Source organism: Spermophilus citellus (genome assembly GCF_964194105.1).
Source record: "Spermophilus citellus genome assembly, chromosome: X".
NCBI lineage: Eukaryota > Metazoa > Chordata > Mammalia > Rodentia > Sciuridae > Spermophilus > Spermophilus citellus.
Window position 1 is genome coordinate 27,825,211 of NC_138190.1, and position 14,768 is coordinate 27,839,978.

Consider the following 14,768-nt stretch of genomic DNA (forward strand, 5'->3'; position numbering starts at 1 on the left):
GGCACTGCATGTTTATTTTCACATGTGTCTCTGTTATTAGATATATGATAAATAAAACCACTTCTTTTAATATTTTAGGTGTAGATGGACACAACACAATGCCTTTATTTTTATGTGGTGCTGAGGATGGAACCCGGGTCCCGCCCGTGCTAGGCAAGCGTTCCACCACTGAGCCACAATCCCAGCCCCACTTATTGTTTTTAGAATGTGTACAGATAGTATTAAACTGTTATATCTTGTGTCTTCATGAACATATGTGCAAATATATAAATGTATGCACACACATCATATTCTCTTTTTTTTTAGAGAGAGAGAGAGGGGGAATTTTTTAATATTCATTTTTCAGTTTTCGGCGGACACAATATCTTTATTTTATTTTTATGTGGTGCTGAGGATTGAACCCAGCGCCCCACGCATGCCAGGCGATCACGGTACCCCTTGAGCCACATCCCCAGCCCCACATCACATTCTTAATGGTTTAGGTTGGGATTACTTATATGATTTTTATTTCTGGTTTAATTCTGTCAAAGTTTTATAAAACAGAATATGAAAATCATTATAAAAATGCTCACAAGAACCAGAATGGCCCTTATAAAACTGGGATGATTTTCTTCACTAAGGCCACATAACTTGTTAGAAAAAAGATTGACCAGTATTAAAGGCAAGTGTATTTCAATCAGGATAGCGAATCAGCTAGAATAAACAACAACAACAAAATCAATGGGTTGATATATTCTAATTCACACATACCTATACTTTATAATTTCTAAATCAGATTCCACAAAACATTAATTTGTGAAAAAGAAAAAAGAAAAAAATTCTCAAAAACATAGTTTACATGATTAAAATTAGTTTGTAACATTCCATTCTTATAGTTTATTTCATGTATATTATTACAATAAAATTTCTCAGAAATGATGCATAATTTTGTTAAATTTAGCTCATGCAAACTTATTTGTTCATTAAACAGTATTAAAAGCCTACAGAATGAATGTTCCTTGAGTACGATTTGGAAAACACTATTCAAATTTAATAGTAAAGGACAATTTTATAACAAAGAAGACGGATTTGATATATGGTGGATAGTAAAACATCAGTTGAAATAATCAAATAATTTTGACAGGTGCTATTTCTTTCAAGGAACTTAGGAATTGTTAAACATATATTCTATAGTTATCTGCATTTGGGGGCTAAGTGAATGTTTGGGGCCTTCGAGCTAAGGGTCGTTGGTGAGAACAGGATGCCACACTGCTAAAAGAGGAGAATAGCAAGGGAAAACAGTATGACACAGCACAACCAAGAATTTGAGCCATCTGTAACATCACATGTTCATCTTTGATATGAACCACACACACCTTCCATATAAAACTGATTGCAGTTAAGTTAAATAGTAATTTAAATGGAAAAGAAATACAAAGAATGCATATAATACATGATACAGTTTTAATAAACAAGAACACTGTCTACAGATGTCTTCAGTCATTTCAATTCTTCTGGCCTTTTCTTTTTAAAGTATGGATAGGTATGAAGCCAGAAAAGACTAAGGAAACAAACATCAGTTTCTCAGGGACATATATCAGTAGGAATAACTCCATCTCCAATAGTTCTGTACAATCTTATTGTTTCCTAGAACAAAGAACCACCTATCACTTAATTGTTTTCGCCAAGCAGTAATCATTCACTAATTTCTTCCTTTATATATCAGAAGAGTGCTTCTCAAAGTGCAGTCCTTAGACAAGTAGAATTAGCAGCATGTATGAACATGTGAAAATGCAATTTTTCAGACTCCACTATACATGTGTGGAATTAGAAACTCTAAGGCGGTGGTATAGGGATCTGTATTTTAGCAAACCATTTGGAGAATTTTAATGCACCCTCAAATACAGGAACCACTAAGGTAGAAGAATATCATTGATGTCTTTCCTGGATATTTCTAATAATCATATCAGCTAGTTTTTGTATCACCTCATAAATCTAATTTTAATATGACAGACTCTTTAAAATATTTTATTAGCTGTTGATGGACCTTTATTTTATTTACTTATTTACATGAGGTGCTGAGAATCAAACCCATTGCCTCATGCATACTAAACAAGCGTTCAACCACTAAGCCACAACCCCAGCCAAATAAGACAGATTTTTACCATACAACAGCTTTGCTATAAAATAAAGTACAACTGGATAAAACTTTGCACAAGATTTATCCAAAAATTGAATCCAAAGTTGACATAATGAAACTTTGAGCATATTTCCCCATGGGCCTAACTTCAAAATTGTGGCACAGGAATAAAGTCATTCTAAAGAAGTCTATTTCTGCTGTAATTTAATTGTACTGTAGTATGATGGCAATAACTTGAGTTTTGAGAGAAGTGACAATGAGGTTCAAGATAAAAATTAAAATGTTAGGAAATGAATCAAGGAAAGAGTAGAATAAATACAAGAGAAGAGAAATAGCTACTTGTCTCTCCCTTGTTAGGTATAGTGATAACCATGATACAATTTTTTTAAAACCCAGGTTTGTCTCCATTGTAACTACCTTTTTCAAAATGAAAAAAAAATTAAAAAAAGGTTTGGAATGTAGATCACTGGTAGACCCCTATATAGAACAAAAAAAAAAAAACTTTTTACAAGTATTAATATCCTAACTTAAATAATCTCCAATTCAACAGAATTCTGTTCTCCAGCTCTCCTATAACATGACTCTAAGATAAAGTGTGTATATTCTGATTCTAAGATGTGAAACTGGAGAAACAAAAAATATCTTCTGAGTTTAAGAAGAAAAAAAAGGAGTAAAGAAGCAGTAGTATGGGACTGTGTTGTAGTTTGCTCCAATGTAAAGGGGAGTACTGGAACACTAAAGAAGTAAAGGTAATTGCTCTAATCGCCTCTCCATTTTTGACACTCTGCATGCCAAACAAAACAGTATGTGGAATTAATATTCCCTGTGAATTTCTGATCTCTATATCTTAAAACACTTTTTTTTCACCTGACCCCAAGCAAAATTCCAATTTTAGCAGTGCACGTTATTTTACATGAATTTTAGAAAAAATGAAACTGGAGTTAAATTATTTCACACTTAGATATGAATGAGCAATAAGGCTATATACTATCAGGCTATACTATCAGGGTTTTCTCTGTTCTTCTAACCCACAAGTTCTCTTTTCTCTATTGTCACAAGACAAAGTAGACATTGTGTGTCATTTTCAGAGAAGCTTGAAGAGGGACAAACTTCTTTAAACATAAATTACTGCAGCTTCAATTAAGAACTACCAATGATTCTTCATATATCTTAATGAGAAGAACAGGAAACTTTTATCATCACCACAGAGTAAGCAACCAAGTAAGGTTCTTATGATGATTCACATTCAGCTTCCAGGGTTTCTCAAAACCAGTTGCTCAACAGAAATCCTGGCAGACCCTCAGTTCCCAGCTGCCACTCCCCAGATAAAATGAATTAGAAACTCTTTAGGAGGGGCCGAGACACATATTTTCTAAAATTCTCTCTCAGTGGTTGAGATGGCTAATCTGGATTGTCAACTTCATTCGGTTGTGTTGCCTAAGATTAAGAGACTTCTGGGTGTGGTGATGAGGGTGTTTCCAGAAATAACTGGCATGTGGGACAGCAAATGGAGGAGGGAGACAAACCCTGAATATGGGCAGCACAACCCAATAGGCTGGGGACTTGAATGGAACAAAAGGTTGAAGGAAGAGGAAGCCCAGGCAGATGCAAGCTGGATTTGCCTTGATCGGGTGCTTAGATTGCTGCAACAGTCACCTGAAGACATTAGACATTAGACTCCAGCTCCTTCACTCTTCCTAAGAGGACAGGGATTCTCCAGGGAGTTTCCAGGCCTTCAGTCTTGGACTGGGGCTATATCATTGGTCCTTCTTCTAAGGTTGCAGCTACTGATTCCTCCAGCTATCTAGCCTCCAGATAGCCATTGTGAGACTGTTCAGCTTCTGATCATATAAACCAATTAAGCAAATCCAATTTTATAAGCATACATACACACACGTATATATACAGGGAGATATATATATATACATATATATATATATATATACATACATACATACATATATATATACATACATATACACATATATGCATATATATGTATATGCTTTATATATACAGACACACACACTCTCTCTTATAGAGGAGTTATAATGCTCAAGTTAGATAACTATTTTGGGAGCATTAGAGTTATTCCAACCTCCAAATCAATGCAAACACAAAAACTAATTTAGCGTCCTTTAACTCAGACTATGTGATCTCACACATTCACTGACATACCTATCAGGCCAAACCTTCTACTTACTTTTATACTCACAGATTAAAATTTAGTTCCCCTTTAATATTTTTAAAAATTTTTTAAGATGTTGATGGAACTTTATTTTATTCATTTTACATATATGTGGTGCTGAGAATGGAACCCAGTGCCTCACACATGCTAGGCAAGCACTCTACCACTGAGCCACAACCCCAGCCCTTCCCTTTAGTGTTTAGCAAACTTGAGCTATGAATTTAATCCTTATTACTATTTGCTTTGAGTCAGAACTTCTTTAAGCCAAATGCAAGCATGTTAAATTATTACATTTGAAATACATTCAAGTCACAAAATAGTATGTAGCTTCTTTTCCCTCTTTCTACTCATTTTTGTGGTGGATTGACAAATGAAAGGCATTTCCTCAGGACAAGTATAATGATAATCGATTCTTTTACCTTAAATAATACAAATTGTAAACACGTGGTTTATACTAAGCACTTCAAATGATATTGCAGAAAGGTGTAAAGGGAATAGGATCGTTTGGGAAAGGGTAGGTAGATGGAGCATTTTATATTAAAATTTGTTTCTCAATTAGACCAATTTTCAGTTAGTATGATGACAGAAAACCTGAAGGTGGTTACAAATGATCATACCAGTCATATTCCATATATTAAAATGTAGCCATTAAATCTTTCACAGTGAGGTACATACTATAATTGTCTCTGGGAATGCCTGGTGTTATGATCTCCTGTCAGAGTGAATCATGCCAATTCTCAAAATAGTGTGTCAGTTTTAAGGCATCAGACAGGTCAGATTTCACTGAGCGACAGAATTCAAAGAGTGACTTCATGTCCATGCACTAGGGACTCCGAGTCAGGGCTATTAAATCTAAGTTCATGTGCCATTATGGGCTTCAGCTGTTTTAATGGAAATAAAAAGAATCCATGATACAAGGCAATCATAAATTTATGACTGCATACACAGCAACAAGTGAGGCATTTTAAGAAGCACTCTGTGCCTTACCATAACACAAAGTTCAACACTAAAGCAAACAAAGTAAGCAAGTTTGGATGACTGGCCATTTTAATACCATTTCCTCACCCATCCTGTTCCTTACCAAAATTCATATAGAGGCTAGAAGAGTTAAATATTCACAATCACAACATCCCTTGCATTTAAGACACATGACACAGCCCTTGCCATGAGAAATAAGCTTCAGTCTGTTCAAGAGATTCCAGAATAAATGCAGCTAGTGGCTTTCTTCTGGTCTTAAATGGGTACACAAATGTAGCTATCAAATTGCAGTCAGAAGGAAAAGGCCAAAAGAATCATGGGGACACCAGCTCTGATATTGCCGAGATGTAAAACCAGTGACAAAAAGAGTCCTACCTCCAGATTTCTTGTTGTTAAATTTGTTGAGGCAACAATTAGCTGGTTATTCTGTTACTTGTATTGGAATACATGCATAATTTAAATAGAACATCAACATAATGAGTTTTTTTCAAGTTTGTACTTCTCCCATCATTAATATTGCCAGTTTTGTACTAGTAAATTTTTAATAACTAGCTTTCAAAAAAGGAAAAAACACAATAACAAATAAAAAAAACCTAAATGGCAGCATTTGCCAATTTGTGGTGTAAATAATCTTACCATAGTAATTTCAAGATATCAACAAGATGCCACGGAATGTGAAGTTAGCAGCAGTGTCACAAAATTGGATCTCATGGGCCAATGCTAATGAGCTCCAGCACACCTATGGATAATACCCTAATAACTAACTACATTTCCACAAAACTATCAAGTGCCTTAATGTTCCTTTCAATTTCATTGTAATAGAGAACAGAATTTCTACAGAGAAGAACTTAAAGTCTAGAATTACTGAATGTCAAGATAAATTAACTAAATTTATTAAATTGAAAGCAGCCATCATATTTTTTGCAAAACTTTATGTAGAAACATAGAAGCTGTACTCAGTCTTAAGCCAAATGTACTCATTAATTCAATATATATAGTTTCTGAGTATCTCCTAGAAGAATAAAATTTAACTCATTATCAGAGAAAATTTAATGCAGAAATTTGAAAACAATGTTGATGTAATGTTAAATACCTTGGATGAAAACATATTTCGCTCCCATAAATATCCATGGCTCTACCTGTATTTCAGAATGAAAAAAATGGAAGATTCTCTATTCCTATAGTGTTGGGGGCAAACTGTTCTTGCAATAGGACTACTGTCATGACAAATTGCCTCAAATAAGGCAAAACGAAAATACAGTACAACATATTTTTTAGCCATTATCTATGTAGATATTCCTTACAACTTCCTTAGCAAAGATTGTATGGAAAAGAAACCTTCACCTATTGAAACAACGCAAAATACAGGAGGACCTAGAGTCATCAGAAAAATGGTCATATAAAGAACTCAAGGAACACCTTAGACAGATGGAATGGAACCTTAAAGAGGATACGAGACAGCAAATTCAAACAGTGAAAGAACACATTGAAAATGAATTACATAAACAGATAAAAGAAGAAGTTAAGCATCTTTATCAGAAGAGAGATTATAAAAAAATCAAACAATAATTCTAGAAATGAAGGAAACTATAAACCAAATTAAAACCTCAAATGACAGTATCACTAACAGAGTGGAGCAAGTAGAAACCAGAACGTCAGATAATGAAGACAAAATATATCATCTTGAAAAGAGTCTAGCCAACTCAGAAAGGCTGGTAAAAAAATCATGAGAAAAACATCCAGGAGATATGGGATAACATAAAAAAACAAACTTAAATATAACTCTCAAATTTTTGTTTTTAAGCACCAACATGGTCTTTATACAAACATGCAAAATGAACTACCCCACTCCTTCAAGATGATATGATCATATATTTTTCCTCAGGTGGAAAAATACAAGTTTCATTACTAGAAAATTTAAAATCTAAATGGCCTACTAAGAAAATATTTTAAAATAAAATAATTGGCACTTCTGAAAGAATGGTTATTCAAATTGTCTTCTGATATCTTATTGACATTTTCCCTTGGAAAATTCCCATTATCTTTTCTAATTTGATATTTGGTTTATTCTGAGCATATCTAATTATTATTGGTATAATACTCTAGGGGTATAACTTAAGAGCATTAGCTCAAACTGAAAAAAAAACAGGTTCAATTACATTGTATTTTTGTTCTTACTAAGAATATTTAAAAACTAAACAGTCTAGTGCATTTTAAAATAGTTAATTAGACTAATGTATATTGTTCTTTAAATTAGGCTCATTATTATATCTGATCAAAATAAATTCTTCAAAACTTTTGATATAGTGATCTTCAGTTGATAAAATTTGGAATAAAATATGGAATCTATCAAGGCAAAATTGATCACCAGAAAGATCTTTGTTATAATAAACTCTAAGATCAGGTCCATAAACTTTACATTAATTTTTAAGAAAAAAAAAAACTTCTTAGCTGATTTTCTTCTGACAAAAATACATGAGTTTATTTCAATGTTCAACAGGTTAAAAATTACATGATGTAAATTTGTATGTACACTTAACTAATTTTTGCATTATCCTGTGCCAGTAAAACATCTAAAGATGGGCCAGGAGATGCCAAATAAACACAAACCACAAAAATGTTATAAGAGCAATCTGGGTTGGTTAAATCTGATTTAAAAAGATTATCAGCATGAGGCTCTTTATGTTACCCTGGGATATTTTCAAGTACAGGAAAACATAACCAATCGATAGGAGATAAAGTGCCCACGTTTGCTGTATGAAAACAAACAAACAAAAAAAGATCATTGAAAATATACTGTATTGAAATGCTTCTGAACACTGAGATACCATGTTTCATATATCTGAAACGTATGTCTGAAAGACTGAAACATCTATTTTGGTGTATTAATTTTGTAACAACTAATCAGTTTTCACCAAAGATACAGGGCTTCTCATGGGTGGTAATCACATTATGATTACTGAGGTCATGTATGTAAACCATACTCACAAGCATTGGCCCTTGAGGAAATGAGTTAAGAATATGATGGTGTAATGGGAAAAATAATAATAGTCGAAGTTCTATACTGTGACTTCTCATCAAATGATGAATCAAGTCCACTGTATAAAATCAATCTAGTGAAGCATTCACTTGTAATATCAATGTATAACATAATCATCTTTGTTTCCTCAGTTTTATTAAAAATGTTATAATGCAATCAACAATCTCCAATAGTGACACTAAAACATAAACCTGTGAAATTTAATTTTTTAATTTATCTTTTTAATCTTTCAAAGAATTGTAGTAACATACTCTCAAATTTTCCTTTCCATATTTCAGAGTCTAGAAACATTCTAAAATGATAGAGTGACAATGAGAATGAATGAGAAGGTATTGGCAGTGTAATAATATGTTTTTGTCTTCTTTTTCCCTCATCACTGTTAGCCCAGCCACACTGCACTTTTTGCCACACACAGCAACTGGCTACAAAAAGTATTTATGAATAGTAGCTTCATAATTAACAAAATTTAAAAAAGGAAACATATAAAGTAAAAATCCTGATTTTGTAGAAGTCCAGAAACTTACATATTCAAAGTAAATATATTTATATTTTTGCATTATCCTGTGCCAGTAGAACATCTAAAGATATGCCAGGAGATGACAAAACAAGTATGCCAAATATGTAAAGGTTTGTAAACCCATAAGGGAATGGAACTATGGGAAAGATAAAGAATTTGAAAATCTGATAACCTGTTGGGCCTGTCCCTTATCCCAGCTGAATTCTTTTTCAAATAAAAGCCTAATTTCATAGATGAAAATAAAACGATTCAATCACCACATGCTTAAAGTGATTCTAAACAGCAGCATAAAATGTAATCCAAAGTAACAAAGAAAATTCAATTTACCTTTAGGGATGGAACTCAACTACCTATTTTTGAAATACACAAACTTACATGAATCTAGTTTTAAGAAGATATTTGTGCATCCTTTTCTCCCCTATGCACTGGCAAGTTTGGTATTGGCATAATGGCATATAGAATAAGTTGGTAAAATTCATTTCTATATTGACATATCTTTTCCAAAAAAATCCTCTAACAGATTTACAGTAGATATTCTTCTGCATATTTCAAATAATTATGGCTTATTGTCAGAGGCATCATTGTTTGATGATTTAAGGCATCATCATTACCAATTTGTACTACTTATAATTACAAGACCTTACTAAAGTTCTGGAGACATTCTGCTCCAGTATCTTCTGAACTCAAAACCTGTCTGTATTTTACCCAAATCCTGTGCCTCTCACTCATTTTTGTTTTCTCCTGTGATCTTTCCTGTTACCTCACTTCAGAAAAACAAATAGACAGTGACTTCATATCTCTGTTCGCTTCAGCATACAGCAATGTACACAAAGAAATCTGGAGATCTGCTATTTTGCTCTCCACAATTTGGTGCATTTGCAAGGGCCAGAGGAGCAGATTCAGACAGCTGAAACTTCATCCTTGGGGAAAACTTAACAGCTGCTTCCATTTACAGCTTTAAAGACCTATCCTGGTTTACAAGCGTTTGCATATGTAGGCCAGACTACCAAGCACCAGAAGATTTATTACAAATGATATTTACACGTGCGCGGTGGCAAGGAGAAGGGGTTGTGTAGAAAACCAGGGAGCGCTCCAAAACCTTAGATGTTTCACTCCTAACTGCTCTATTATAATTTTTAACTTTGGTAGTTCTGCTTCAGGCATGCAAGCTTTCCTGTGTACCCCTCTGACATTTTCCTTCAGCACAGCTATGAACAGAGTTAAAACTTTCTCAGATTTCTCAACTGTGCGCTGAACCACACCCTTGGCATGGCTTGTGCTCCTCACACCTTGCCATTTCTCCCAGCCTAAGGCTACCACTATACATCTTTTATATCAATCTGGACATTCGTTTGTGTTTAATATTTAAAACAAATTACCATCTCATGATAAAATCGATATCTGATGACTTAAAAAAAAATTCTTCCCATCCACATCCACTTGACCCCTGAGGAAAACTTGAGGTTCTGCGTTTCCTGAGAGCGGCACCCCCCGCTCTGCTCCCTTAGATTCGCCCTGCGTGGTTCCCCGCCCTCCCCACGCTTGGGGGCGCAATGCCAGTCCCCTGCTGCTCCTTCTCTCAGCGCCTCACAACTTTCCTCAACCCAGAGCCAACTTACAGGACACAGCCTCTACAGAGAGTAGCAGGGTATGCTGTATAACGCCCACATTAAAAAGCAAGACAGCGGGGGTCCTACCGGCGCGGCTCTTGATGACGTCGGTGATTCCGTCCCCAGCTGCATCTTCCCGGGTCTCCAACAGACCCCTCCGCAGAGCCATAGCCACACGTTACGTATCCCGGCTTCCCTACGTCCCAAACTTTGGGAGGCAGGTGGGTTCCCGTGGTCCGCCTGATGCTCTCCAAATCAGGTAGCTCTCTGAGGAGCTGCTGTGTCTGAGGGTGGATTTCCCTCCTCCCCAAGCCCTCAGCCACCGATATAGGGATGCGGGGGGCGGGATAGTGAGCTGATAAACACAGAAACACGGACACCTTGGCGTGGGTGGGTTGAAAGAGGGCGCCGTCAAAATGCCCAGCCCATCTTTAGAGATGAGGAAACAGGTGCTGTTCTCAGCTCCTGGCTCTAAAATAGAGTGGGCGAGGCCTGGAAGGTGAAAGCTTAGGAGGGACACGGTGGTCAATAAATCCACAAGCAAGTTGGAGACTCGCTTTTCCACGCTGCGCAGAATCAATGCAAAAACAGGAGCAATTAGGGAGCTGCTTGCCAAAAGCAGCACATGAGGTCATGAATGATTTAGCATTGCCACTTATAAGATGACTACACTGGGGAGGAGGGTCACTCTCTTTAGCTACCTGGGTCACATACATGTGGATACCCCATTTTTGTATCCTGAGGTGAATGCGTTGGTCAGACATGAGTTATATAGGCTAAAGACAATTTTCTCAAGAGCTACCCACTCTTCTTTCTGTGTGTATATTCACTTTGCCTCCTCCATCCCTTCCTCCCACTACTGAGTCTAGAATTAGATTGGACTATAAACAGCTCATATGACTTTATTTTCTAAAAATTTCGAAGTAACTTTTATTTGGTTAGTATCCTAACTGCCCCCCTACACACACACACACACACACACACACACACACACACACACCTTGTCTTACACTTCTTCCAGCAGTAGCCCAGTAAACTTAAATCTTATGCATCATCTCATGAAGGAAAGTTAACTTTACAAGAAAAACTTGGCAAGGCACCAAAAAATAGCTAAAGATTTTCTTCTCACTTTCATTCCGAGTGGGTTCTTATACTTTTTGATAACACTGGTTCTCAAATATGGCCACATATTAGAATCATGTGGAGAGGTTTGGAAAACAGTAATGCCTGGTTTCCACCCCCAGAGATGCTAATTGATTGTTTCAGGCTCTCACATGGGCATCAGGATTCTTACAAGCTTCCAGGTGATTCCAAAGAGCAATCTTTTTTTTTTTTTTTTTTTTTTTTTTTTTTTTTTTTTTGGTACTAGGGATTAAACAGGGGCACTCTTCCACGGAGCCACATCTTTGGCCCTGTTTTGTATTTTATTTAGAGACAGGGTCTCACTGAGTTGCTTAGCTCCTCGGTTTTGCTGATGCTGGCTTTGAACTTGAGATCCTCCTGCCTCAGCCTGTTGAGCCACTGGGATTACTGGCATGTGCTACCTCGCCTGACCCAAGTTCTTTCCAAACTTGATGCTTCTCACATAGTGATAAAAGGGCCTCTGAATAGTCAACTTGGGGCCTTCATCAAGACAGCTGTAACAGTATCTCTTCCATCTCCATTATAGTGCTTTAGTTTAAAAACATATGTTTGCAGTCCTGTTTTCTATTGTAAGATTTACTTTTTGTACACTACTGGGTACTTTAAGAAAAAGTTAGTAGACCTAACTGCAGAATTATCTTAGAATAAACCTACAATGTCTCACGGTGGATTATCCAATAGATATCCCTCAATTGGCTTCATTCTGAGAGGTTATGCCTTTTGAAAATCTGTTGTTTACAGGCAAACCTGTTAGGTTTCCTAAGAGATGTTTTTTAGACATCAGTTCCAACAAATACATGAAGTAGGAAGTAATTAGACTTATGGCACAGCTCCTATTTAAGGGAAAAATAAGTATGAAAAATATTATCTATAATTTTTTTAAAAATCACTTTGGTTCTGACATTTTATATTATCACATACTCTAATCAAAGGAATGTGGTATGGGCACAGAGCAGACAAAATGGTGAATCAGAATAGCACCTAGAAACAGATCCAGCCAATGTAAATGCACAAAATATGATATTTTAATTCAGTCATTAAGAAACTGAATGTATAACAGTTATTTTTTTAATAAAGTTAGAGTTCCTCAACTTAAAGTATACAAAAATAAGCTCCACATAAGTTATAGATCCAAATATGCAAAAATGAAACCAAATAAATGATGACTCTGAAATGGAACTATAGAAGATTCTTTTGGGGGGTCTTTTTTACTGGTTCTTTTTAGTTATACATGACAGTCGGATCCATTTTGATATAATTATACAAGAATGTAATATATGTTACTTTAATTAGGACCCCAGTCTTGTGGATGTATATGATGGTAAGATTAATGTAGTATATTCATATATGTACATAGGAAAGATATGTCAGATTTATTCCACTGCCTTTCCTTTTCCTATCCCCACTCCCTTACCTTCATTCCCCTTTGTCTAATCTACTGAATTTCTATTAATTCTATCCCCCTTATTGTGTGTTAGCTTCCACATATGCATGAAAACATTCCACCTTTGGATTTTGGGGATTAGCTTATTTCACTTAGCATGATAGACTGCAGATCCATTCATTTACTGGCAAATGTCACAAAATCATTTTTTTCTTTATGGCTGAATAATATTCCATTGTGTATAAATACCACAATTTCTTTATCCATTCATTGTTTTTTCTCCATTCATCTGTTGAAGGCCACCTAGGTTGGTTCTATAGCTTAGCTATTGTGAATAGTACTGCTATAAACATTGATGGGATTGAATCACCATAGTATGCTGATTTTAACTCCTTTGCATATATACCAAGGAGTGGGATAACTAGGTAAAATGGTAGTTCCATTTCAAGTTTCTGAGGAATCTCCATACTGCTTTCCACAGTGGTTGCACCAATTTGCAGTCCCACTAGAAATATATGAGTGTACCTTTTTCTCCACATCCTCACCAACATTTATTGTTACTTGTATTCTTGATAATTTCCCCTCTGATTAGAGTGAGATGAAATCTTAGTGTAGTATTAATTTGTATTTATTTAACTGCTAGAGATTTTCAACACTTTTTCATACATTGGTTGACAATTTGTATTTCTTTTTTTGAGAAGTGTCTGTTTAGTTCCTTAGCCCATTTATTGATTGAGTTTTGGGTTACTTGGGTTTGTTTTTGTTTTTGTTTTGCTTTTGTTGTGTGCTTTGAGTTTGTGTTTGATGTTAGGTTGAGTTTTTTTGTAGATCTTGTAAATTTACACTCTACATGATGTGCATTTGGCAAAAATATTCTCCTATTCTGTAGGCTCTCTCATCACACTCTTGATTGTCTCCTTTGCTGTGAAGACACTTTTTAGTTTGATGCCATCCCATTTATTGTTTGTTGATTTTAGTTCTTCTAATTCAGGGATCTTGTTAAGGAATTCAGTTCCTGAGCCAACATATTGGAGTGTTGGGCCTACATTTTCTGCATTTGCAGGGTTGCTGCTCTGGTTTCTAGGTCTTTGATCCAATTGGAGTTGAGTTTTGTATAGGGTGAGAGAGATTAAATTTCATTCTACTACATATGGGTATCCAGTTTTCCCAGCACCATTCTCAAACCAGACACTAATCCCAGATAACTTTAAGGAAAAAAATGATACTTTCAAATATATAAGAAATAAACATTTCTGTAAAGATAAAAACATAATAAAGCAAAAAGATAATAAACTAAGGGAAAAACTTTTATAATATCTTATATCTCTATTTTTAAAGTCTTCAAAATTTACTTTAAAAAGAGAAAAATTACACTGGGAAAAAATGAACATATAACATGAACAGAAAATCCATCAAAAAAGGCATGCAAATAACTAATAGAGTCATAAAAAGATAATCAAATGTCCTATACATTTTTCTGCCTGTAAGCTAAAAGAAAAAAAAAACACAATAACATTCATTGCTGGGCAGAGTATGAGGGGGGAAAAAAGGTCATTCATATCCCTTACTGGTAAAATATTGATAAAACATTTTAAGAATGTAACCTGATAATAACTATTAAAATGAACAGAATCTTTTGCCCATCAGTTTATCTTTAAAAATCTATCCACAGAAATAAAATATGTAAGGCTATGTATTTGCATACACTTATGATAGTTTACTGGAGCTTTATTTAAGAGAACACATTCACTTAAAACAATCTAAATGTCTATTAATTGGGAAACAATTG

General features: G+C 35.1%; 1 protein-coding gene across 4 annotated transcripts in view; it reads right to left on the reverse strand.

The window, feature by feature from the left end:
• The window catches only part of DMD (dystrophin), a gene marked incomplete at its 3' end in the record, with an annotated part of 2,539,585 nt that extends 2,528,836 nt beyond the window's left edge, over positions 1-10,749 (reverse strand). For 2 of the 4 annotated variants that reach the window (XM_081277777.1, XM_081277778.1), the window contains exon 1: positions 10,540-10,749. In XM_081277777.1, the coding sequence (XP_081133903.1) occupies positions 10,540-10,621 (82 nt within the window). In that variant the 5' untranslated portion in view covers positions 10,622-10,749. The remainder of the gene's footprint in view (positions 1-10,539) is intronic. The other 2 variants (XM_081277780.1, XM_081277776.1) reach the window with 1 other exon arrangement.
• Between the last annotated feature and the right edge of the window lie 4,019 nt (positions 10,750-14,768).